The sequence below is a fragment of the Microtus pennsylvanicus genome, chromosome 17 (genome assembly GCF_037038515.1).
Source record: "Microtus pennsylvanicus isolate mMicPen1 chromosome 17, mMicPen1.hap1, whole genome shotgun sequence".
Taxonomy (NCBI): domain Eukaryota; kingdom Metazoa; phylum Chordata; class Mammalia; order Rodentia; family Cricetidae; genus Microtus; species Microtus pennsylvanicus.
The window spans coordinates 23,120,275-23,147,585 of record NC_134595.1 but is presented as its reverse complement, the minus strand read 5'-3'; the positions used below and the strand labels follow the sequence as shown (position 1 = coordinate 23,147,585).

The 27,311-nt window shown below is 38.9% G+C and overlaps 2 protein-coding genes across 24 annotated transcripts in view; one reads left to right on the top strand and one right to left on the bottom strand.

Moving 5' to 3' along the window:
• The window catches only part of Gin1 (gypsy retrotransposon integrase 1), a 28,653-nt gene extending 18,892 nt beyond the window's left edge, over nt 1-9,761 (bottom strand). Inside the window, exons 1-2 of one of the 2 annotated variants that reach the window (XM_075951697.1) lie at nt 9,668-9,761; nt 575-720 (exon numbers count right to left, since the gene is read on the bottom strand). In XM_075951697.1, the coding sequence (XP_075807812.1) occupies nt 575-713 (139 nt within the window). In that variant the 5' untranslated portion in view covers nt 714-720; nt 9,668-9,761. Of the gene's footprint in view, nt 1-574; nt 721-1,584; nt 1,668-9,667 lie in introns of those variants that run through there. The other variant, XM_075951698.1, reaches the window with a different exon arrangement.
• Nucleotides 9,762-9,869: 108 nt separating this feature from the next.
• The window catches only part of Ppip5k2 (diphosphoinositol pentakisphosphate kinase 2), a 59,032-nt gene continuing 41,590 nt past the window's right edge, over nt 9,870-27,311 (top strand). For 16 of the 22 annotated variants that reach the window (XM_075951679.1, XM_075951691.1, XM_075951690.1 and 13 more), the window contains exons 1-9: nt 9,942-10,074; nt 16,362-16,755; nt 18,730-18,925; nt 19,343-19,433; nt 20,324-20,409; nt 21,531-21,685; nt 23,528-23,629; nt 25,532-25,693; nt 26,646-26,767. In XM_075951679.1, coding sequence (XP_075807794.1) covers nt 16,642-16,755; nt 18,730-18,925; nt 19,343-19,433; nt 20,324-20,409; nt 21,531-21,685; nt 23,528-23,629; nt 25,532-25,693; nt 26,646-26,767 — 1,028 coding nt within the window. In that variant the 5' untranslated portion in view covers nt 9,942-10,074; nt 16,362-16,641. Of the gene's footprint in view, nt 10,075-16,361; nt 16,756-18,729; nt 18,926-19,342; nt 19,434-20,323; nt 20,410-21,530; nt 21,686-23,527; nt 23,630-25,531; nt 25,694-26,645; nt 26,768-27,311 lie in introns of those variants that run through there. The other 6 variants (XM_075951685.1, XM_075951678.1, XM_075951693.1 and 3 more) reach the window with 3 other exon arrangements.

Genomic DNA, 27,311 nt, shown 5'->3' with positions numbered 1-27,311 from the left:
CCTGCAGCTCCCACTACACATACTAAGCATCAACTAACTTCCTCAACGCCGCAGCATCAGTGCCTGAAGGTCAATCAAGAAAAGATCCTTAGGTGGCAACAGCAAGAGAAAGTAATTTTGTGATTTTCATGGTTAATTCTTTTGATCTACAATTTAATAAGTCATTTTCTTTTCTTTTCATATTTGCTTTTATTTTAAACTATGTGTACATGTGTGTGACTATGTGTGGGTATGTGCACTTGAATGCTGGGACATGCCAAACTAGAAGCCCAGACTCCCTGGGAGCTGGAGTTAGAGATGGCTGTGAGCTGCCCAACACAGGCCCTGGAAACCGAACTTGATCACTATGTGCTTTTAGCTCCTGAGCTATCTCTCCAGCCCCTGAATAGGTCTTTTTCACGCTTACTAGCCTTCAGTTAGCTTTACGGTGATTTTTATGTTACTTTTGAGCATAACCTTCTAAAAATTTAGCAGATAACTGCTTAGCAATAACTAAATACTAGAGAATTTCCCAGGATCCTACAAACACACATGGGAAGTACTCTATAATTTAAGATTTAGGCATTAATTTTACCTTTGAAGACAAATTTCTTTGCTGCTCGTCTTATACCACTTCTCTCACTTGACAGTGTAGTTGGATGGTATTCACCTGTGCGCTTATAATAGGCAATCTGCTTAAGATGAAGGTCACCGTTTTTCCCACTACGGACCATCGTGAACCTAGGTAAGATTATTTAAAGGCATTACTTAAATGACAGGCTAATTCCACTGCTATTTCAGTTCAGGCTTCTGTCACATTTCTGCTTATGCATGAATTGAGCATTCCCAGAATATGATCTGCGAGGGAGATAATTGCAGTACAGAATGGGGGCAGAGTGATGCCTACAAACTAAAACATCTGGATGCCACTTTTGAGATTCATCAAGACAAATTATCTTGTCTTCTTTCGTGAGATGTAAGAAATGCTGAACATTTGGAATACGAGGGAGAAGAAGGAAATGAGTCCGTATACTTCAGAAGTTCCACTGGAGACTCTTGTTGGCATCCAAAGAAAGGTTATTCACAAAGGTTGGCTTTGTTATGTAATTTTTAAGGAGAAAAACACAATCTCACATTATTTTTAAATGAATTCACATTCAAGATTATTGCAAAGTAAAAACAAAACTCTACTGAAATCACATTTAACATCTTTTATAAATGCTAAAATTAAACGATAGCCATTTAGCAACCAGATTCCATATGCTCTGAACCATATATAAACCTAGCTTTCCTTTAATGAAAGAGCCCCTTTCCATTGTGAACTTCCATTAATATGGAACCATTTTAAAATAAGAGAATTTTTTCCCCACATTTTCACTGACAAGAATGACACTATGACAGTTATGTAGGTGCCTATCAAATCAACCATCCAAACCAATTCTTGGTCTTTCTTTCCTGGCTGCCATGTCCTACGAGTCTGACCTTGTGCGGACATATTAGCTCTTTTCCAATAGGAATTGCCCACCATAAGCGATGATAAGGGGAACAGAATGCAGAAGAGGTCAGGGTATTCAGCTCTACAGAGTCCTGCTGCAAGCCTCTTACCCCTATCCTTTCTCTCACTGCAAGGTGACCTCCTTTCTCTCTGAAACTTGAGTCATAGAGCAGTCATTTTCTTCGGCGCTGCTAATTCTCAGGTTTCTTTCTCTCCACACCTCTTAAATGGTTCTTTCAAAAGTCCCAAGAATGTATTTTCTTCTTCTTCCTGGAACTCCAATACAATTTCAAAATTCTGAAGACAATATGGATGTTTGCCACTCATTAAAACAATCTAGGGATTGTCATGACTGATCAACTTGACACACCAGGGAAGAGGGAGCCTCAACTGAGAAACTGCCTCCACCAGGTTGGAGGCCTTTATACTATAAAGACTCCATAATGATAAGACAGTCCCATCAGAACCTACAAATAGGTTAATTCAGCTATAAAGTATTATCATCAAACAATGATTTGAACTCACCTTTTTGGAGACAGGGTTTTGAAGTAGCTCAGGATTGCCTTAGGACCTATCACCCTTCTCCCTTGGAGCCCTAAACCTTAAAAACAGAGGCACACATTGCCGTACCTTGCATGAGCCCACTTTGAACTGGAAATACTAGTCATTTTACAGTAGATGACTATCCTTCAAACAAATGACAAATGTAGCTATCACATTTTCTAAAGCATCTCTAAAAGAATGAACCACGACAGGGCCAATAGTCAGTGATACAGTGCTTGAAAGGATCTACAAGGCCCTGGGTTTTAAACCTGAGTGCTACACATATGCACAGTGTACCCATACACACACAGACAGACACACTACCAAGTACAAGTTTCTAGCACATGCCAGACACAAAACTGGAGATAAAATAATGTTAACGCTCATGAAGTTTACACTATAGTGGGGCTGGAGATGATTTTGAAAGCTAAACTCAAGCTGCATTATTCATAGTGACTGGAAAATACTAACTGGAAAGGATCCAAGTGCCCAGTGACAGATTCATAATCAAAATATGGCATGTACACATAACAAACTAGTATTATTCTGCCTTAAAAATGAAAGGAGATTCTAACACATGCGAAAATATGGATGAATCTTGTGGACAGCATGCTAAATGAAATTTTAAAAACAACACATATTGTCAAATGAACAGAAACAGACATTAGAATGGTGGTTCCCAGAACTGAGGTTATGGGTGGTTGGTAGATACATTCAGTTTCACACTTTCTTCTCTAACTCAGAAACATGCTTGGCAGTGGCAATAATAGCCTGGAGCCAGGACACTAGAGCTTTCCCCTGGGGTCCTGATATAAAGAAGAACATAGTTCCTTTTCTAAAACCTGGAATATGCTTGGGGCCAGGGATAGCTGCAGCTTCAGATCCTGAGAACCCAACTTCCGACTGTATGGAACCATGGTGAACAGTGCCAAGGCCTCTGTGTGCTCGTTCTCTGATTGTCTTGAGATACTCGGTGTTCCCTTTGTGCAACATTGCTTGATTAGCCTCCTACTGACTTCGTCCCATTGAGTGATAGCTTTCCACTGACACTGTCCCATTTCTCCCCTAAACCTGTGTATAAAATGCTGTACTTTGTAAACTTGCTTGGCACAAGCCAAGCAGCTTATGCAAGATCCTGTGACCCTGGCTTCCTTATCTTCTCATCCTCTGGTCCTCCCACTTAAGACCTTTTCACTGAAGAACAATCTGTTGGTCCAGGTCAATATGATGGTTACTTTATTATAATTTAAAAAATCATCTAAAAAAACTATGTTTTAAATAGCTTACAAAGTAGTAGGCTTCCTTTATGTATTTTTCATTCCTACTTAGTTTCTTTTGACCTTACATCGCATCTAATTCTCTCCCAAATCTCCCTAGTCTTCTTAAGCCTTTCCACCCTAGTTAGTCTCTTTTCCACTTTATATCACATGCATTTACCATCGCTTAGAACCTCCTTCTCCCCCTCTCAGGGACTCCTTTCTGCTTTCCTGCCCCCTACATGTAATCATTCCCAAATTAACACACTTAGCTCCTAAAATTAAAAGCTATCAAGAAAAGGCTCAAACATGGGAAAACATATTTGTCAACCTGAAGTAACTTACTTAAGACAGTATTTTCAATTAATTCCTTTCATTTGTTTTTGAAAATTTCTCTTATGGCTGAACAAAATTCTATGGTATGTATGTGTGGTGGTCTGAAGGAAAAGAGACCCTCAAAGGAGTGGGACTATTAGTAGGTGTGGCTTATTTGGAATTGGTATGATCTTGTGGGAGGAAGTGTGTCACTGTGGTGGTGGGCTTTGAGGTCTCAGATAGGCTCAAGCCATGCCCAGTGTGTCAGACCAGATCACTTCCTTTTGACTCCCATATTGACTGCAAGTCAATATGTATGAACTATCAGATCCTTCTTTAGTATCACATCTGCATGCTTGAGGCCATGTCCCACCATGACGATAATGGGCTAAACCTCTGAAACTGTTGGGAGCTGTAAACCCCCAGATCCTAAATTTCTTGTAAAAAAAAAAATCCCCCCCCATCTGAGTGCCTACAGCTGCTCTGAGCACGAGACCCTCAGGCGTTCCTGATGGCAGGGAACGGTTTCTGGTGCGTTTGGCTGGGGCATGGCTATCCCTATATAAGCTGCCCCTGGATACAATAAAGGGGGCATTCTTGTTTCAAGGATTTTAGCTCAAGGATGACCTGTGTTTCTGGCTCTGTGTGTCTTTGTGTGTTTCAATCTCCAGCCCCTTGCCCGATTCATGAACGGTGTGGCGGTGCATAGAGCACAGACGGGCATGGTGCTCCGCATGAAACTGTAAGCACTCCACCACAATGAAATGTTTTTTCTAAGAGCTGCCATGACCACGGTGTCTCTTCACAGCAATAGAAAACCTACAGATGCATTACCCACACTCTTTGATGGACATTTGTATTGATTCGCTTTCCTTATTATTGTGAATAGAAGAACAGCAAGCATAGATATGCAAATACCTTTGTGAAAAGATACAGAGACCCTTGGTATATGCCCAGAAATTACACAGCTAGGTCATACAGGAGTTCTGTCTTTAGTTTTGTGAGAAGCCCCCAAGCTTATTTCCATTGTGGCTGGACCAGTGTACAACCCCACCAAAACTGAGTAGTAGTTCCCTTTTCTCACATCCTTGGCCTGCTTTTTTTATCACTGAATTTCTTGATGCTGGCCTCTTACTGGGTAGAGGTGGAATTTCAAATTTGTTTTAACTTGCACTTATCTGGTGGGTAAAGACGTGAGACAATTTTTTAAAAAAATGGCTTTATTTGTATTTCTCTTTTGAGAGTTTTCTGCTCAATCCTTAAACCATTTATAAACCTGGATTATTTATTATTTATGATTTTGATTTCTTTGCATCTCTAGCAGATGTGTACTTCTTCGGAATGATGTCCCCACATTGTGCAGGCTGTCTTCTCACCCAACAGCTCCCTTTGCTGTGAAGTGGCTATACTGGTTACTTTTGTCACTGTTGTTACAAAAACCATGGGTAGGGCATCTCAGGAAGTACTGGTTTATTCTGATTCACAGTTGAAAAGTACGAGATCATGACAGGGAAGTCAGTCAGCGGAAGTGAGGCAGCCGGGCACACTGCATTCTCCTAGCAAGCAGAATACTATGAAGGTTAGGACTGAGATGCCATCATACTAGGTCTAATTCCATCTAGTTAATTCCTCACAGGCGTTGAGATGTTTGCTTCCCAGGTCATTCTAGACAAAGCCTGTCAAGTTGACAATACCAACTATTCCAGTGTCATTTTTGATTGCTGGCTTTATTTCCTGAGTAACTGGAGTCCTACACAGGAAGTCCTCACATACACCTATATCCTGATACATCTTCACTACCTTTTCATCTGGCAGTTTCAGACTTTCAGGTCTGATGTTGAAGTCTTTGAGACACTTGGAGTTGATTTTAAGTAAGGTGAGAGATAGGATCTAGGCTTCAATTTTCCATGGGAAGCTTTCCAGTTTTCCAAGTGGTTTGCTAAGGAGGCTGTCTACATTACAACAAGAATTTTTGGCATCTCTGTCAAAAATCTCTTGGCTGTAGCTGCGTTGGTTCAAATCTGGAACTTTAATTTTGTGCTGGTACCATGCTGTTTTTTATCACTATGGTTCTGTAATGTAACAGAAATCAGGCATGGGGACACCTTCCACCCTTCTTTACTTTTGCTATATGGTGATACCATCTACCCTTCTTTATTTTTGCTCAGGATTGGTTTGGCTACTCTGAGGGCTTCTGTGTTTCCAAGTGAGTTTTGACTTTTTACAAGTATTTCTGTGAAGAATGGCATTGGATTGCATTGCTTTTGGTAAAACAATAATTTCATAATACAGATTCTTGTAATCCAAGAGCATAGCATAGCATAACATGGGATTCTTCTTTTATTTTTTTGATTTTGTTTTGTTTTTTTATGCAGGGTCTCACTGTGTAATTCTACCTGATCTAGAAATGTATATCAGGCTAGTCTTCATCATACAGAAATCTTCCTGCCTCTGCCTCCCAAGCATTGGGATTAAAGGCACAAACACAGCAGGCTGTATTTTAAGGTTCGGGTTACAGAGCCCTTTCACCTCATTGGTGAAGTTTATTAAAAGGTTGTATTGTTAAGCTTTAGACAACTGTGAATGGGAACATTTCCCTGCTTGCTTCCTCAGTGTGCTTGTTTATCATATATAGGAGGGCTACAGATTTTTGTATGTTAACTTTTTATCCTGTCACTTGCTCAAAGCGTTTTAACCAACCTATGAGTTTTCTGATGGGAGTCATTATGGTCTTTTATGTATAAAATCATTATGTTTGTGAATAAGGATACTTTGGCCTCTTCCCTCCTATTTGTATCCCTTTTATTTGTTTTGCTTATCTTACAGCTCAAGAAAATAAATAAGCAGCAAATAAATAGGAGATTTGGCTTTCATGAAAGGCATAATCCAAAACGGTTAGTTCTAACACCAAGGCTACTACAGGCCATTGGAAACAGAGGAAAGATATAGTAGTAGATTATTTGTGTTTTAATAAATAAAGTTTACTGAAGATCAGAGTGCAAAGCAGCCACACTAGTCAGCCATACAGGCCAGGCAGTGGTTGCACACACCTTTAATCCCAGCAGCCACACTAGTCAGCCATAGTGGCCGGGCAGTGGTGGTGCACACCTTCAATCCCAGCACTAGAGAGGCATAGAAAACAGGCGGAGACAGGTTTTACTCTCAGTCTCAGTCTGAGGATTCCTGGAGGCAGGATCTCCCGCTTCTGTCTGAGGTAGAGGTAAGAGCCACTGGCTGATCGCTTTGCTTTTCTCATCTTCGGCTTGAACCCCAATATCTGTCTCTGGGTTTTTATTATTCATACTACAGAAAGAAAACTTGCATGACTGAAGGCCTAATATTCTTTAGAAGATGGGACAACATTTAACACAAATAAAGAACACAAGAGTCAAATGAGATAACTCCATCAACACTCCAATTCCCTTCCCATTGATCTACAGAGTCAATGCAACCCCAGTTTGAGGAGAATTGGCACATTAACATAGTTACCTAGTTTTTTTTTTCTTTGTTAGGAAGGGAGGGACTTACAGGTTTTTTTTAAAAAAGTATTCTAGACAGAGGCTTTTTTAGACATTTCAGAAAGAAACAATTTATTTCCATTTTACCCTCTCTTTTATAAAACCCAGCAAGTTAATTCTAAATTGAAATGTAAAATCAACAGGCTCAGAAGAGGTGAAATGACTGTGAAAAATGACAGATATAAGAATTTTTACAGTGGATGACTTGAAGACTGTGGTGCTGGTAAAATGATAGCTGTCAGTCCATCAGCCAGAACAGTATCTAGAAACAGACACTCGGATATGGCAAAACAATTTTTAACCATGGTCCCAAAGAAATGAGAGTTTTCAAGAAATGCTGGACCAATTAAACATCCATATAAAAAAAAACCCATGAACTTATATCTCACAGGACATGTAAAAATTAGCTCACAAATGGCCACAGACCCATACTTAAGGGCTAAAATGACAGCATTTCCAGAAAAGAAAAAACAAAATAAAATGTTGGTGAGCTTGCTAGACTAAGGAGTAAATATAAAGTGTCACTTTTGAAGGAAAAGATTTAAACCTCTTTTTAAAGACACTGCTAAGAAACGCAGCTGAAGGAGAATATTTGTAGTACCGATCTCTGACAAAGGACTGATGAAGAACTCAAAGCCTAACAAGAAAGCAAACAGCCTAACTGAACATCTACAAAAGGGTATCATTAATGAACACATGAGAAATACTCAACATCATTAGACAAAGGACAATGTCCAGGACAGCCACATAAGGACATGAGGATACAAACCCAGGCAACAAACCCCAGAGACCTAAGCACTGTTGGTGAGAATATATAAGGACACAAGTAGGGGGTGTTTGGAAGGCATCAACTGGGAGTAAGAATTTCAGGTGTGTGACATTTACCTAGGTCTTAGTGACCATGTTGGGGCGGAGGCCATAATAATTGTCCCTCCTTTTCCAAAACCAAAAAGATCAATGAAATAATGGATTTCAAAGTCTTTTGTAAATGGTAAAATGATATATAGACATTGTTATAAGTTTTCAATCAAGTTGCTTAAAGCAATCGAACCTTCTTTGTCAAAATCGCTCAAGAAATTTAAAAACCTTTTATTAGTGTACTTAATATTTTAGAGGAATATCTATGTTCTACTGTTAATAGTAAAGTTCAATAGACCTGGCAAGAGAATTACTTGCCTTTTTTTTTTTTTGGCTATCTGTAGCCAGCATTGTCCTGGATCTGAATCCTGGAATTCAGTAGGTAGATGGGGCTGGCTTCAAACTCATGGTGATTCTCCTGCCTGAGCCTCCCAGTGTATATACTTTATCATGACTTCTATTACTATTTAATATAGTCCATCAACTGCTGGTTCTTAAGGCGGAGACAGACGTAAAGGAAAAACAGTAACTGCGTAAAATGGAAAGAAAATCATACATAAAAAATATTTTACAACTTTAAAAAATATCCTTATCTTTTCAAGAACTCAGACGTTAGAAAAGGTATTGAAGATAGCTCATCACAACAACTTCACTGTTGCAAGATCATCAGAATACTTGGTCAAATTTTTTCACACCATGCTTCGTGTACATTACATAAAACAAGTATTTTTACTGATCCTTATTGCTTAACTTCTTCAATAATTTTATCGTGTGCATTTAATAAAATTAAAGCGATTAAATATCCCTTTACATTTGTTTCCTCATATCATTTCCTACTAACCACGAAGCTACCGTTAAAATCAGTGGAAGGTAAGTTTGTGTTCCAACTTAAAAAAACAAAGCGTGTAATGTTTTAATAAACACAGTAATTCGGGATGAGAATTCTGACATATGAATTACTCTAGTTTAATCTCTGAAAACTGAACCAGCACGATTTATGCATTAACTGGGACGCGGCGGAGAGAAGACTGGGGAGGCAATTCTCCAGAACACTCTGTAATCTGTCTCACTTAAGGGTACACAATTAACAAGAAATCCCTTTACTTCCAAAATCTGCTGCACAGGACAAACTCATGTCTATTTTGAAAATTCTCAACCGAGGTTCGAAAAATCCACGAAAGAATTCAGTGAGATTTAAAAGGGTACGTTTCCTTTAAAGCTGCGTGTTAAGACTCCCCCTTGAGCTTATTTCTTCACTTTGGTGTAGGTTTTCACCACGATTCAGGGTGAGACTTCTCCAGCGTTAGCCAAGCCGCCGAGTGCATTTTCGTATGCAGTCAAGCATTCGCAGCCGCCAGCGAGGGAGCGTTCCGCAAGCATTTGACAGCTTGTTAACTGGCTCCCGAGGGCAAAGTCCAGCTAATCCTTGCATAAGCAAGAAAATGACCGTTGACAACTCAATCACACAGACGCCAACTGCCTGAGCCCAACAAGTCCTCGCCTCTTTGCAGCCAGCTTCCGCTCGGCTAGCAAAACTCAAGGCCCTCCCGCCCCAACGGCGCCTGCGCGAAACCTCCACCTGGTCAAACCCTTCCTTAGAGCAGACGAAGGGGTCCGTTTTAAAGTTATTATCAGCTTACGTCTCACTTTTAAAAAAAGGGGAGGGGGGAGGTATAACAGAACACACTAGAATGACCACTCACCGAAGTGGTCCTAAATGCAAACAGCAGGTTTTAACTTTCCTTCCGCGACTTATCTGGTGCTGCCGGAAACGGAACTACCGGGCTCGGAGTTTGGCGGGGGGTGGTTGGCGGTGGTGGAACAGGAAAGCGGAGCGTTGGTCCGGCGGAAACTGTCCCGGCCGGTGCGGTTTCGGTGTGAGACCCGTGGAGGGCGGGCGGGGAAGAGGCGTGTCGGAGGCTCCCGAGGTGTAGCCGTGCCAGCCTTGCCGCTCTTGCGGAAGAGGGAAGATTTCAGGTCCACGCCTCCGAGAGCCGCCTCTGCCCGAACACCTACCTCACCCTTGTGCCTGCAGTTAAAGGTGAGGAACCGAAACCTGGATGGGCTCAAGCATCTCCCACGGATCGCTTGATGACCGCAGCCGAGGCAGGTGAGGACCGGGAGCTCGGTGGAGAACCGGAGCCAGACCCGATGGCTGGAGGCTCATTGCCGCCTTTAGGTGTTTGCTTTGTCTCCCTGCTCTGCTCCGCGGACCCCGGACACGTGCTCTTGCGAGAGGCACGAACCGGAGCGAGTGACAACGTGGTCTTGGAGGAGTGACAGTCCAGCTCCAGGGTCCTTTTCAGGCTTGATTTCTCTTCCACTTCCCGCGTCGCTTCCTCCTTTCACGTCTCGGGTTTGAGAAAGCAGTTCAGCTCGAAGGGAGATGCCTAACTTGTATCTGAATCTCCTTGCACAGAGGTGTGCAGCGTTGTTTGGGTTCTGCTGTGGGGAGAGGTGGCTGCTTCATTCCGTAGTCTCCATCACTCTGCTTGTCTTGGCTTTCCACACCCACTTTTAAGGAACAAAAGCACCGTGTGCCCGCAGCTTCGCCCGCTGAGATACTAGGTTGCAGGTCAATGCCGCACCCGCACCTTATCGATTAGATGGCCTTGCGTCCTCCCTTGTTGGTAATGACCTTTGGATCTCATCCTCCAGGTTCTGGACAACTTCCCGAGAGTTACCATTCTTGGAGTTTTGTGGCAATGATTGTCTCGTTTCAGCGTCCTAGAAGACTTAGCTGTAGAAGTAGGAAGCATGGCTGACTGCAGCATTAGCCTCCTAGCCTACCCCGGGACAGGCTTTTGTTTCGCTATTAAGGTTTTTTAAAACGGAAATATGTGGTTTTAGAGCGATAACGTGACGATAGCTGCTATACATGGGTAACGGCCAAATGCTTTACACATATATTTTCATTCAGTCTTTTAAGAATCCCATGAAGGTTTCAGCTGGAAAATGTTAAGTTAGTGAGGTTGTGTAACTTACCCTAGTAACATTTTGCTTTGAGTAAACCTCTGAATCTTTACTAGAAAGTAGATCTGAATTCTATTGTCCTGCCATTATTATTCTTATTCCAATTTCTTCACTAACATTTTCAGTGGTTCAAAGTTTTATTTATCCGTTTAAGAAAGCACAGAGTGGTGTGTGTGACAAATGACAGTCATGGTCTCTGTGCATCTTCTGTGTGTGACGTAGAATTAAATTTTTTACAACCTCAAATAGTCTTTCTTGCAGTATAGGCTATTTAAAAAAAAGTCCTAAAACTGATGAATAGAAGGGTCATTATTGTGCAATCAAGCTTGCTTTTTTTTAAGTTTTAAATCAATGTGATTTGTAGAGCGAGGGTATTAAATTGAACATTATGAAAGTATCATGAGGGTAATAAATTGAGCAATTAAAAGAATATGGAATCTAACATTAGACATATGCACGGTTCGTGCGGTCTTTCTGAAAATTTAAAATGTAACAAAACTTTGAGCTTTCATAGAAACAGATCATTGGGAAGAGGTATTTATGGAACATGAAGGAAAGGTTCGGCTATGTGTTTGGGGTGGTAGGTGCATGAGAATAGCTTGGGAAACATTCTTTGAAGTCTTCCAATTGTTTATTTCAAGGAGACTAGGAACTTCCTCTAAAATAGCCATGAATTCCAGACCAAAGAGCTGACTCAGCAGAAAGGTATATTCCAGGCAAACTAGCTGACGCAGCGAAAAGATGTATATTCCTTTTGAAAGGGATGGGACTCGGTGCCAAAGCTGTATGGAACTTGGTTTGTAGAATCAAAAATCTATTCTAGCTTACTTTTCCTAGCCCGCAGAAGCCAACATTTAACACTTTTTGTGTAGTGTCTTCCTAGTGGCTTGACTTAGCTCTCCTTTATAGCAATGTTTCCTCTGGAAAATGTTTTGGGGATCTCAGGAAAACTGGTTATGTATTTGCGTTCTGATTGAACAATTGTTATTGGAGCTCCAGTTTCCTTTGTTTTTTTTTTTGTTTTTGTTTTGTGTTTGTTTGCTTGTTTATTTGTTTTGGTTTTTGGAGTGGAAATTTGCTCTTTTGTGGCGAACATTATTGGAACCTATGGGAATGATAGCTTGAAAGATTTCTGTAAGGGATTTCTAAATGCTGTGCGATACTGGTGACTCATCCAGGGTGTTATTTGAAAGGATGGAGCCAGTACCTGTGAACATATGAGAGAGAGAACTCTCATCCAGGGCAGTGGGGAGTCTAGTCTGGAGCAGTGCAGTAAGACTGGAGTGCTGTAACAAGGTCACCAAAGCAGCAGCAGAACAGGAACCCAGCCGGCATCCTTTGCCAGAAGGTATATCCTAACCTTGGCTGCTTATATGTATTTCTGTTTTTTGATTTAGTGATTTAGTTTTGTTCTGTCCGTTAAATAAAGTCAGAAACTCCTTATTCATAGCCGTAGTTAGCCAGTTATAGAAACAGCTGCTGTTTACTGAATCCCTAACGCGGGCTGATTGTCCTGGCACCTGCATTCCCATGTAATCGCCAAAGCTTGTATGAGATGTATTTCTCATTTCCTCAGGAGGCGAGAACTGGGCCAGGCACAGCAGAGCCAGTTTTAAGGGGGGAGTTGAGTTTGCTTGCTGGCGTGGAGCCGCTCTCAGACTGCAGCGGTGTCAGCGTCACCTCGGAGTTTAAATCGTTGGAGTACTTGGGTCTCATCGGCATACTTCAGATATTTATAAAATGAGGACAATGTCCATAATCGAAGACAATTGTAAGAATGTTCCTTCACAACACAGTAATTGATCCCTAACATTATTTCCCATTTAGACACACATTGACAATGGTAGTGTCTTTGCTGTGCCATAGGGAAAACCGACCTTAATGCTGCTCAAGTTATCTGAGTAGGACTCATAGCCAACTGAATGGCTCAGACAAGTTTTGAACATGCCCAATTTTGCATTCATGGTTGAACAACATGTTAGGAAGCCCCTGCATTAAAAAACTAAGTCTTTAGCATATAAAAACATTTAGTAATTTCATTCCCTTGAGAATTTTTTTTTTTTTTGTATTTTGTAGTGCTGTATACAGCTGAGGTAGTTAAATAAGACCGTAGGTGAGCAAGATCAAAAGTATGATAAAGGGAAAAAAATCTTGGCTATTGGTAAGTTTTGTGGAGGAGTATTTATGCTGAGATAAGCCAAGCACCATGAGGACAGAGATTCTATTTTGTCTGTTTCATATCATTTTTATTATAGAAGAAAACTTGATTTTCTGTAATAACGAACAGTGCACAGTCGTGGACGTGGTGAACATGTGTGCTGCCTCCTCTATGTGTCTGTTGTTTTACTCTCTTCTCCATTTGTATGGGGAAGCGGCTAGTACATGACTAAACTTGCCTGCTTGTTGGAACTGCTTGGGAAACTTCAAAACATACCCAAGTGCTACCCAAACATCCTTGCAGAGCAGGCTGGTCTCGAACTCACAGATATCCGCCCACCTCTGCCTCCCCAGTACTGGGATTAAAGGCACGTGCCACCACAGCCCAGCTCTACCCAAACATTCTAAGTGGTATGGAGTTTGTCCAGAATTTCAGGCACAAGTACGTTTAATGTGTGTATGTATATTCAACCCTTACATGGGCTATGACAGGTAGAGCTTACTTATAAAAAAAAGTAGGACCCAAGAGATCAAATACAATTCTAAAGGATAAGAGTCCAACCTAGGGATTTTGAATCCTAAGTCCATGCGTTTAAGCATTGATTGGTTCAGCTTTTTAATAATATCTCTCATATATTAAAATAGAATTACAGAAAAATAAATGGGAGCGTTACCCAGCCTTATATTCTATTGAGGGCTACTTGTTCGGCCCACCGTTATAACAAGGCCCTTTCCTGCCTAACCTGCTTCTTCTTCTGCACCTGCTTTCTCAAGTGCAGTTCAGGAAATGATTTAACCCCTCAGTCCTCTGAATGCTCCAGTTACATCTCTAACAATGGTTTCTCCACATTTCCTTCGCTTCCCTGTTCTCTCCAATCTCACTGACTGGTTGTTGAACACGGGAAATACACCAAGCATACTTCTGCTTCAATATTTCATGTTTCTTCCCAGCATGATCTCAGCACATCATGCCAGCTGTGATCAGATGTCACGTTATAGGAGAAGACGTCCTAGCACGCGCTTGGTTGTTGGCTCATCCCTGTCTCTCTCCGGTGAATGGCTAAGCTTGGCTGTAGGTATAAGCTTACCGTTGTTTGGAGGACATGCATTCTTGTCCTTGCGGCAGCACTAATAAGACCCAGCTGAATTCCATAAGTGGTGTGTGTGCTGTAGGTGGGGAAACACTAATTCATATTATCTGGGGGAGAAAAGGTGCTACACACCTTCTCACCTTATCCTCTGGATGATTTCTGCTTCCAATGTGCATTATTTGTTGAAAAGACTAGTAGGAAATACAAATCAGTATATTTTTTTTTGAGATTTGCATGTGTATTTTTATATGTTTGGGTATTTGTCTGCATGTATGTCTGCACACCAGAAGAGGGCATCAGACCCCATGGGACTACAGTTGTGATCCGCCAGGTAGGTGTTTGGAATTGAGCTCGGACCTCTGGAAGAATACACTATGGAGCCATCTCTCCAACCCCATAAAGCAGTAGTTTTACAACCAAAAATAGCAATCATATTTCTGTCACTGGTCATTAGATTCTTGACTGAGTTATTCAGAATTTTACATTGATGTGTTCTCATTTCACAAAGAATATTTAAATTATAAACAGCAAAAACAACACTATCTCTAAAATGAGATGGTTCTTGTTGTATCATTCATGTTACAGTACTTCAACTAGAGGTACGGTTGTTTCTGTTTAATAAAATGTGTCTATTAGAAGTGAATAGTATTTATTTAATAAATATGTTCAGTTCAACAAATAACCAGCAGTATTCTTAGATTTCCATTTTATATTAGTAAGTAAATTAATTTATAGCAGTTCCTATAGAAATGTTGGTTTATTAAGTATTCAGTATGTGTGAAGCACTATGTTACCTCAGTCTTCACAGTTACAGGCTGTTGGTATACTCTCATGTATACACACACACACACACACACACACACACACACACACAGAGGTGGAGAGGGAGAGGGGAGGAGAGAGGGAGAGAAACTGAGATTCAGAAACGCTAGCATAAGTTGTTAGTTGTTTAGTAACAGATTGGTAAAAAACATACCCTTTCTGTTACTAAAATATTTAGAGATGTTTAAGTGGAAACAAGATAAAAAGCACACAGAGCTCCCAAGGATGTATGCCATTTAGTAACAACAAAGCTGAGCCGAGATTGTCTACAGCTGGGAAGCTATAGAAGCTTGTGAGATTTTTCCTTATGAAATACCTTGTACTATTAAATCATGCATAAAAATAAGAACAAAAAGCTTTCTTAATAAATAATTTTTTCTTTGTTCAGTTTAGTCCTAAATGATTTTAACAATTTTATAAATTGTAACAATTTTATAAAGTCAAGACTTTGTAAAATTAATCTGTAATATTTCATAGAAAGCCATTAGTTAAACTGAAATCAGACTTCTAGAAATAAGAATTTTGGAATGTACTTACTCTGTAAATCTATTTAGTATATTGATCAATATTTTTTAAATATTTGGTTAAGCAGGGTTTTTTTTATATCAGTAGTCACCAAGTGAAATATTTGATACACCATTCCTTCTCAGCAGATAACTAATTTTAATATCACCAGTGTTCAGATACATGTAAACAGCTTTGTAAAGGATAGTTTGAAATAATATCATTAGCATACGGTAGTTAATTAGTGGGTTTTTATGGAGGGGTTTTCTTGGGAGTTTCATTGAATCATATGTAGTTTTTTGACAAATACATTATATTAGAAGTCCATCAATTGTGCTAGATTTGCTTAAAAGTTTGAAACTATCAGTTTGAGAACTGTTGGCTGAAGTCTTGTTTGCTAATAATTATTACAGAATAGTTATGTTTACTACAGGACTCTTTTTAACTGAACCTTTACAGTTGATTTGTTGCCATCACCGATTGATGCTCAATTTTCAGTTAGTATCAAGCGTACATTACATGTTTTCTGTCATTGTCTACCTTTTTCAGATATTTCTGGATTGAGGATTTAACTTTTAACAAAATTTTGTATTATAATTTGCATTATATTCTCATTTGTCAGGTACTTTTTAGATTTGAATCGAGTGTAATCTTTGTTATATTGTGACATCTTATCCACTTCTAATGCATTTTACTAGAATTTAATCTCTATTACTTAATTTTGTGGCAGAAAATATATTTTCGTTTTGGTGGCCTTTGTCAAGTTATTGGTTCTGGTATCTTTTAAAATTATTTTTTTATGTGTTTCTAAAAGACACTCTTCAAATTAATTGTTTGCATTGCATTTTAGGTAAAAGGATTGCTGTTTCAACTCGGGGAAGCAGTAGCCTCATTGTCTTTGTATTTAAACTGTAGCAGCAACTTGGAGATCAACAATGAAGCCATGATATCTGAGAACAAAGGAGCATTTGCCAACTGAATGTCAGCACATTGCACGTGATGGTATAAAAACACTGCAGCAGACCTGGGTGTCAGCTAGCACAGCAAGAATGTTTTCTTCCAAAACTATTTACTTGAACAAGTTTTAACAGAGATTCTTGAATTTTATGTATATCAAATGAAATAGAAAAATGAGCGAAGCCCCCATATTCTCTGTTGGGCCTGAAGATGCAGAGATAAACCCTGGAAATTATCGTCGTTTCTTCCACCATGCAGATGAAGATGAGGAAGATGACGATGAATCTGTGAGTCATTTCTTTTGTGATAACCAGTACAGCACAGAACTTCACTAAGTGTAGTTCGGGTAAATGAATGCTACGGTTTTAAATTAAGACTGCCTTTCAACGTGCAAATTTGTTAAAATGTTTTCAGTTGAAAAAGTTTAAGTGATAACGGACAGACAGGCAATTAAAAAGTGTAGTAAGTATGTCTAGAGATAAGATCCTGAAGTAGTTTAATGAAAGCCCAGTGCTGTAAGATACCAAGAAAGACCTTAACTAAGTTTGTGACGTTCACCAGGACTGCCTCCCAGGCCTGCTTGTGTGGGGGAGGTCATGGCCGTGCTGCACCTTAGAAGCGGAGCCTCTTGTCACATGCATTTCCCCCCTTGTTATGCTAGTCTAGTGCGTTTCTTATCCGTCCTTGTTCTAGATCACAGGCAGACATTGTTTTATTTTGGGAACTGATTTAAAATACAGACATGAAATGCGTTTTCTTAAATTTCAAGTTAAAAATAGAATCTTATTTTAAAAGAAAAACCTGTCACACTTGGTAAAAGCAGTGAGATCAGACGCAAACACTTCCTTAGTTTTTGTGGTTTTCACAGAGAAGTCACTGTGGGTGTGCCTTGCCTTGGAGAGCTCGCCAGGAGGCACATTCTTACTGACTTTTATTGCCTCCCATTTCTGTTCCGTGATAGTCTGCCTAAGCAACTGTGGGCTGAACCTTCAGAAACCGTGAGATAAAGAAATCCTCCCTTAATGTTTTTGTCACTTACTGCTTCATTGAGAAATAACTGGCAGCTGTGACCTGTGAAATCTCCTTTAGGAAGATTATAATGAACCAGTTTGAAATTTTTGATAAGGACTAAAATGAATAGGGAAGCCTTAAGGCGGACAGTGAGGGAAAGCAGAGATAGTAGCCCCCAAAGCAGTTGTTGTTGATAATCTGATTGGTTTATAATCAAATCCAATACTCATTTGAATTTTAATTTTCATGTTAGAAGAGGTAATGTAGAATTATTTTTTTTAGATGTAAAATTTTTATTGCAACATTAAGGAGAAAGTTTATTGAACTACCTTTGAGCAGTTTTGTGTAGTGTTATGAGATACATAAAGTCATGGAGAGAGAAGTGGTATCTGTCTGTCCGTCCATCCATCCATCCATCCATCCATCCATCCATCCATCCATCCATCCATCCATCTATCTATCTATCTATCTATCTATCTATCTATCTATCTATCTATCTATCTATCTATCTAATCTATCCATGTCCCTGAATGCAAGCAAGATGCAGAGATAAGAATCAGGATTGAATATTAAGGAATTGTGTGAGCATGTGAGGTACTCAGTATGTTACTGTTTATGATGTGCATATTCAAGTTTGAACGTTGGTTTGGCAAAAAAAAAAAAGTTCAATGAATAACAAAACCATTAAGTAGGAATGCCAAGTCTGAATACTGGAGGGAGTGTCAAAGGTCATTGACATCTTCTCTTTTAGCAGTGAGCCATTCTTTTAAGTTCAGAAAGCTATATCTATGACCAGCTAATGTCCCACAGCTCCATCTACAAGAAGACTTAATACTGGGTAGCTCGGTAGTTAGAAATGCGTTTGATTTTAGGTAGCCACATTCTTTATCTGACTCTTACTGGACCTTTTAATTGGAGTAAATAAATTTTCACTCTCATTTGATTTCTTCTGCCTGAAGATAAATAAATGCTAGAAGGAGTTGAAAAAGGTATGTTTATTTGTATTTTAAAGTTAATGGAAGCAGTAGCAATGTGCTGAAAATGTTTTATTTTTAAAAGTTTTTTCAGATCTTTCAAAAAAATTGTTTTAATTGTAAAGTGTTGTCACTGATAGGATTTTAATGTCTTCAGTGGTGAATATGTCAGTTTTATTGACTCCTATGGCTCATCTACTTCTGGGAGGAAATTAAGAGTGATGTTTTAGAATGCCTATTAAGTCATCTCATTATTTTGTTTTGTTTCTCTTTTAGCCACCAGAAAGGCAGATTGTGGTTGGAATATGTTCCATGGCAAAGAAATCCAAATCCAAACCCATGAAGGAAATTTTGGAACGGATCTCTTTATTTAAATACATCACAGTAGTGGTTTTTGAAGAGGAAGTTATTTTGAACGAACCCGTGGAAAACTGGCCATTATGTGACTGTCTTATTTCTTTCCATTCTAAAGGTATTAAATGGTGGATGGGGACTTTGATCCTCTCTGATTGTAAAAGTAATACATATTAGTTGTAGAGTATTGGATAAAACAGAATGAAGCAAACTCACAGATGAGGGAAGTTAGCATTTTGATAGACTTCTTTCTAATCCTTTTCTTCTCTGTGTGTTTTATAAAAATTTGTGTCATAGTTATGTGTAACTTTACATTTAACTTTTCTTAGATTTTTATCAAATTTTCCCAGTTCACATTTTTTTGTGTCGTGTATTGTGTAAGTGTATAACATACTTAATATTTTATGTTTTATAAAAGGCAGTTATATACATAATGACATTTTTTAGGGGAGGTGGCACAATTCAGGTTGATAAATTTATAGATGCAAGCTTTTCTTGAAATTGTAAAGAATATGATAATAATATGTGTTCTTAGGATTTCCACTGGACAAAGCAGTTGCCTATGCAAAACTCAGGAATCCATTTGTAATCAATGACTTGAATATGCAGTATCTCATACAAGATAGGTGAGTGGTGAAGTTCACTGAATTAAGGGAAACAAAAATCTACACTTAGTAATCAATGTATGCTGTACAGCATCAGATGTTTTCATATGTGTCCTTAAAGTAATACTCAGAAACAGATAATCATTAGCAAACTTTACAGTTGAGGAACCTGACAGTTGAGGAAATCAGTTCACTTACACAAAGTCAAGGGTAGTCTCCTGGGAATTGGATCACATCTGCTTGATTTCTAAAGCCTAGTAAACCCATCAAGACTCCAGTGTCCTGTCCTGTGACTGATGATTGATTACATTGGAAGTCATTCATTGTGACTGATGATTTCCATGGTAAAGTGTACCCACTAGAAAAGTTCCTTACTATATATCTTAGCATTCATTGAGCATAGACTTCTAGTTGAAATGATAAAAGCCTATATATTTGTCTCTTCATTTAACTGGTGTTTTGTTTTGGTAGCTACATATAATTCTATTTTTCATTATCATTCTACTTTCTTCTGTGTTAATATCGTGAGATTACTTATACATGGAAATACATTTAAACTAATTTTGTGTGATGGTAGAATTACCTTTCTCTTAGCGTACTGTAGCATTTCTTATAGCATTAAGAAGAGAAGAGAAGGTTTTTAGTAATTAGGCTATAATCTGTCCTTGTGATAGAGTAGTCTTACTTGACTATATCTCTTCATGTATGTACATTCTTCTTTTAAAGTTTAGTCTTTTGATATGCTACCAAAGTTATTTTATATGAATTTTGGTGACTTTTGTTAGGAACACAGAAAAACAGAAGGTTGATATTTGTACCCCTTATGGTAGTAAAGAGTAATATTTTATTGTGTGCGAAGATAAATGTATTGTGAAATCGAGAACTAATAAGGATGTTTTCTGTTTCTTTAGGAGAGACGTTTATAGCATTCTTCAAGCTGAAGGCATTTTACTTCCTCGGTATGCAATTCTGAACCGTGATCCAAATAACCCGAAAGGTCAGAAAGCTCAGCAGGCTTCCTTTTGTTTCTTGACTTACTTTTTGTCACTTCCTTACAATTAGTAGAGTAGTAGCCTACTTGTTTTTCTTATAGAATTAAACAAATGAGCACTGTATCTGATCAACATGTGACATTGTGGCTGTTGTGGAGGTGCTGGCCTGTAGCACTATATCTGATCAACATGTGACATTGTGGGCTGTCGTGGAGGTGCTGGCCTGTAGCACTGTATCTGATCAACATGTGACATTGTGGGCTGTCGTGGAGGTGCTGGCCTGTAGCACTGTATCTGATCAACATGTGACATTGTGGGCTGTCGTGGAGGTGCTGGCCTGTAGCACTGTATCTGATCAACATGTGACATTGTGGGCTGTCGTGGAGGTGCTGGCCTGTAGCACTGTATCTGATCAACATGTGACATTGTGGGCTGTCGTGGAGGTGCTGGCCTGTAGCACTATATCTGATCAACATGTGACATTGTGGGCTGTCGTGGAGGTGCTGGCCTGTAGCACTGTATCTGATCAACATGTGACATTGTGGGCTGTCGTGGAGGTGCTGGCCTGTAGCACTGTATCTGATCAACATGTGACATTGTGGGCTGTCGTGGAGGTGCTGGCCTGTAGCACTGTATCTGATCAACATGTGACATTGTGGCTGTTGTGGCAGAACTCACATGTAATACCAGGACTCAGAACACTGAAGAAGGTTGATAGGGAACTCAAGGTCATATTCAGCATGTATTTAGTTCTGGGCTTTATACTGTTAGACTACATCATAGAAATCAAAACCAAACGAGACACCATGAGCTAACTGGCTAACTCATAGTATATGGTTTCCTATGTATAATGGTGTGCATATGATTTGAGGGCTGACCATTTGGCACTGGATAATCTTTCCCCGAGGTTCTGAGGGCTGAACCCAGGCCCTGTATATAATAGTCAGGCTTGTCATGTTGCTGCTGCTGCTGCACTGCCTCCCCAGCTCCAGTGATTGAATCTACTGAGGCCTAGCATAGTTTTACTAGAAGCTTGAAAAGTAAATTTTATGTTTGCTCTTGTAAGGATGTTATCTAAGTGATAAAACAGTTCCTGACCATCCTTGCTATTATGTTTTGTTTACAGAATGCAGTCTGATTGAAGGAGAAGATCATGTAGAAGTCAATGGGGAAGTTTTCCAAAAGCCGTTTGTAGAAAAGCCCGTTAGTGCAGAAGACCACAATGTTTACATTTATTATCCAACATCTGCCGGCGGGGGAAGTCAAAGGCTCTTCAGAAAGGTAAGCCTTTGGAACTGTTGTGGGAATAATCTTCTTTCTTCTACATACTTTGTTAAAAAGTCATCAAGCTCTTAATAAAAGGTGAAATCTTGCACTGTCGTCATCTACAGGAAAATTCATAAAGCTGAGATAATGTTGTTAGAACGTGTGCTGTCACTTCCTGTCCCTGTGGTAAAATGCCACAAGGAAAAGTAGCCTATAGAAGGAAGGGAGCGTTTATTTGAACTTGTGGCTCCAGAGAGATAAGAGGTTGCTGTGCCAGGGGAAGCCTAACTGCAAGCTGCAGGCATGGTAGCTACAGGAGCAGAGAGCCAAGAGCTCAGTCTTCAACAGCAAGCGTGAGGTAGAGGGCACTAACTAGAAATGGCACGGAGCTTTTCCTCTCAGAGCTCACCCCCAGGGGGCCCGTCCTCCTACAAGGCTGCAGCACTTAATCCACAAACGGTGACACCAATGTCCATACACCCGAGTCAGTGGGGGCATTTCCCATCCAACCACCACAGACAAGGTAGTTACATAATGTGAACAGAATTCCTGCCTTCAGAATATGAAGTTACCCGATGTTTTCTCAATCTCCCACTTGCATTTCTATGACACTAGAAATTGAATGAAGATAACCCTTTGTTGGAAAAATTATATGAAAAAAATGCTATTTTATATAAAAATAATATATGTAATTTTTACACATATAAGTGTATGCTTGCTTGTTCCCATAATAAAATAAATGCAAATCAGTTCTGAAGTATAATGATATGTTACCTTTTAGAATAAGAAAGGTTTTCTTTTAAATAGGGTAATTGGGAAATAAGCCTTGCTGTTCTTACAGAGGACCCAGGTAGGTTCAGGGCACTTCTGTGGCAGCTCACAACCATCTGCAACTCCAGTTGGAGGGGATTTGATGCTCTCTTCTAGTCTCTGTAAGCGCCACATGCATTTGATGCACATATATACATGCAGGCAAAACACCAGTACATATACAGTAAAAATAAATCTTAAGCAGAGTACAAGATGCAGTCTAAATACATATCCATTAGAATGGCAAATACTGAAGAGTAAAAATAGCAAGTATAAACAAGACGAGATTTAGACCAGCTAGAACTTTCTTATATATTGTCTGTGAGACTCAGATAATGTAGTTTCTACAAGGTTTTGACAGTATCTGTGTACGTACAGATATGAATGAACATGAACCTCCTAAGAATTTCTTAGAAACATAGCTCTATATGAGGCATGGTTGCATTGTAAACAGGTTAAAGCAGCAGTGCTGGATTATGCAAAAAGCTCGGCAAACATCCTAGACTTATGTGTATAACATGAAATGTTTACATAATAGACACTCTGTAGCAAAAAATGTACTCAATTCTCTCCCCCCACCTGTCTCTCTTCTCTCTTTTGCTCTCTCTTTCCCTCTCTCTTTCTCTCTCTCTCTCTGTCTCTCGTGTGAATGTCTGGCACATCTATGTGGAAAGGAGGCCAGAAGAGCACATCACATTCCCTGGAACTGGAGCTATAGGTGGTTGTTAGCAGCCTGATGTGATTTCTGGGAGCTTGGGTCCTCTGGAAGAGCAACCAATACTCAAACACTGAGGTTTTCTCTTCACCCCCAGAGACATAATTTATTATATTTTATGCTCTTTATGTTACATATAAGTGAAAAAAAATACACCAGAGAACATATACTGCGAAATATATAATAAGCATTGTTAAATCTTCATATATTAAAGTTATTTAATAATTAAGAATATCTACAATACATGGTTCGTAAAGGTTACATTTTAGATGTATTATAAAAATGAGGATACTACTTTGACTCTTATGTTGATGGACATCTTTTCTCTCTAGATTGGCAGCAGAAGTAGTGTATATTCTCCAGAAAGCAATGTGCGAAAAACGGGGTCATATATATATGAAGAGTTTATGCCTACAGATGGTACTGATGTTAAGGTACGATTCCTTAGATTCTAATTTTGTATTTATGACAAGGCTGATTAAGGCATCGTGGGTTAAAGTGCAAATGCTCCTTGATTAATATTGAGTCATGTCCTGATAAACTTGGTGTAACTTTAAAACACTTTGTTAGCTGGGTATGGTAGTGTAACCTACAGTCCCAACACTCAGATTTGAGGCAAAGAAGTCCCTGAATTTGACGTAAATCTTAGCTCCATATCCAGTTCCAATGCTAGAAGATTTAATAGTGAGAATCTTTTCTCAAAAAAAAAAAAAGGAAGAAAAAATGGCTGTAAGTTGAAAATGCGTTTAATAAATCTAATCTCACAAATATCATAGCTTAACTGCATGGTGCACTGCATGCAGAACATTTTTATGTTTCACTTGTAATTGCGCAGCTGGCAAAAGCTGCGTTTAACTGCTGCTGTCCAGCTTCACGAGAGATACTATGTTGTCACCGAACCAAAAGGAAATCAAAATTCAAAGGAAATTTCAACTGGAAGTAAATCACTGTTGTGTCATCCTATGTCAAATCGCAAGTTCTCATGTTCAATACCGTAAGGCCACATAAGTCGTAGAGACCATATAAGTTTCAGCTCACAGTTTGAGCTCACCAGGATTTTAGAGACGGTAACTCTGTAGCCTCTACTTCTTTTTCCTTGTTTTAATGTTACCGTTATTGATACTAGGGATGGAACCTAGGCCCTTACGTGAGATAGGCACGCATTCTAACCCTACACTCTCCTTGGCCCAGACTTCCTATTCGGTTTTGTATGGTGGACATCATGGATAGTTGGAAGCCCAAGAACTCCTTTTTAAAAATTTTTTTTTTTTCGAGACAGGGTTTCTCTGTAGCTTTTTGGTTCCTGTCCTGGAACTAGCTCTGTAGCCCAGGCTGGCCTCGAACTCACAGAGATCCGCCTGCCTCTGCCTCCTGAGTGCTGGGATTAAAGGCGTGCGCCACCACCGCCCGGCAAGAATAGCATTCTTAAGTGCTTAAAACATGAAGTACTGCAAAGACAAAAAGATTTTAGTGAAACTCATGAAAGTGTTTGGGTAAAGCTGGAAGTACACATAATTCTTTCCCAGGCTTATGAGTCATACCATATCAGGCTGAGCATTCTGGTAGCTATCAGCTTTCACACACTGATGGATGCAGATCTATGCCAGTGATGGGCTCTCTGACAACTGTACTGTGATGTAAAAACGCCATTGCCCGTGGTAACCAGTGAAGCTTGCCCCTTCCCAGCCAGCCTTTCTCTGACTAGGCTGTTCTCTCTAAACTTACAAATCTGGGCTTGAACCAGATTTTTTTTACTGGCAAGTTCACATTGACCACAGGATAACATCCCCGTTCGAAAGACTGCCATATGAACTGTTGCTTAACCTTTCTTCTAACAAAACGGCATTTCTTAATTCCTGAGGTATCTCTGCAGCCCTTAACAAATGCTGTTTCTTACAGTACATACTACAGTCAAATTCCCTTCCTGTCCAAGAATACCTTGCACTGTTTTTTTCCTCTGCCCTTTCTATTTATTACTTCTGTAGAAAATGCCTTTCCTTTGTCTACATTTAGATCAATTCCCCCATTTAGAAATATCTTGTAATCTATTTTCTATTCCCATTTAAGAATTATATCTTTCTGTAATTAGACATAGACAGTTTTATCGTCATAATGCTCACTTTAATAGTTTAGCACAGAGAATAAAGTCTCATGTTGTGTAATTATATATAACCCTTTCTAATGTATCGAAAGTCCTGGCATATAAAATAGAAAAGTGTATCTTTTAATAGTTGGAGTCTGAACTATTTTAAACAGGTATTTTTCTTTGAATTTATTATTTTCTGGTTATATATTTGACCAGCAATATATATTACATATATTTATGTTTTTGGAAGGTTTATACTGTGGGTCCAGACTATGCTCACGCTGAAGCCCGGAAATCTCCAGCTCTCGATGGCAAGGTAGAACGAGACAGTGAAGGGAAGGAAGTCAGGTACCCCGTCATCCTCAATGCACGGGAGAAGCTGATTGCGTGGAAAGTCTGCCTTGCTTTCAAGGTAAGATGCTATGCAAATTATACAGACCCTTGCATTCTAAGTTTATTCTGAACACTAGACATTATTGGGCAAGAAAAAAGTAAGCTGAGGAAGTAATTGTATATGTGAGCTCATGTGTGTATGCAGGCATTTCCGTGGGTCTGACGTCATTTTCCTGTATGTGTTCTTTCCTTATTAGAGAAAATTAATAAACCTTATTCATTTAATCAAAAATTAAAGTTATAGAATAACACCACTAACTAGTAGTGGTAGTACCTGACATATTTTTTCAGTAGGTGATAAGTGCTTTTTACTTTCATAAAACTGATTAAAATACTATTTGAATAAAATCTGTCTTCATTGTTTTATCATTAGCTCGCAATCCTTTGACCTAATATATAGTAAAACATCTTAGGAGAACAATATAAATACCTTTTAAAGAAACCTTTTTGCTTTTGTTTTACTTTTCCCTCTTCTACTATTAATTTTTTTATTCTAATTACTAGTATATAGTAAAAATTTAAGTGAAAGTAGTATGACCTACATTTAATAAGGGATGCATTTTGTCTTTTTAAAGAAGTCCTATCTCAGATTCTCCACATAAGCTGATTATATTACTGGTTATTAATAAAAAGAACTACTTATGGGTAGTTATTTGACATCTTTTGTGTGAAGAATGTTAGTCTCTAAATAAGCTGTAATCTGGTCTTAGAAACTGTTGTATTGTAGTAGAAATCCAAAGATTAATATTAGCCTATGTCTTTATGGTAAGGGAATAATCCCATGGAATACATATTGTGTGTTCAGAGTATTCAAGGTTAGATTATTTGTAACCTTGGTTTCTTTTTATATAAAAAAACTTTATATGATATATTGTTAGGTACTTTAAAATATATAATTTTATTAAAGGACTAGAATGCTGAATCATCATAGTTCCAGTGAATCCTTGACATTTCTAACTTGTTTTAAATAGCAAACAGTTTGTGGCTTTGATTTGTTACGTGCTAATGGACAATCCTACGTCTGTGATGTCAATGGCTTCAGCTTTGTGAAAAATTCCATGAAGTACTATGATGATTGTGCAAAAATACTTGGGTAAGCGTTTACCTTTCTTCTGTTCACGTTTGTGTATCTGGTAAGCCATGGAAGTTTTTAGATCACTCTAGAGTAATATGCAGTATTCAGAAGATTCCCCCAAACTATACCAGATCCTGGGTTGTGCATTAGGGTGTGAGGACAGCTTAATGGATAATATGCTGCTAAAAATTTTACATCATACTTTGATAAAACACGGGATTAATAGATATTTTTTCATTTTTCCTATGTAATTGTATTTGAAATGTTTCTTTTACCAACTTAATGTTATAAAATAACACTCATGAAATAAAATACCCCAGTAATACAGAAAAAAATTGCAATTTAGGCTTCTTTTCCATGACTTCTTTATACATTTGTGTTACTTGCTGTTCTAATAAGGTAATCAAATAAATGGAAAAGAAAATATTATGTGTAGAAATACCATTTTTATATGTCATTTCAAAGAGATGTCAAAAGCAATGAATGTGTCATGCTAAATTCTAGTATGAACGATGCTAACTTAGAAAAGAACAATAAATTATGTGTATGTAGGAGAGTGAGA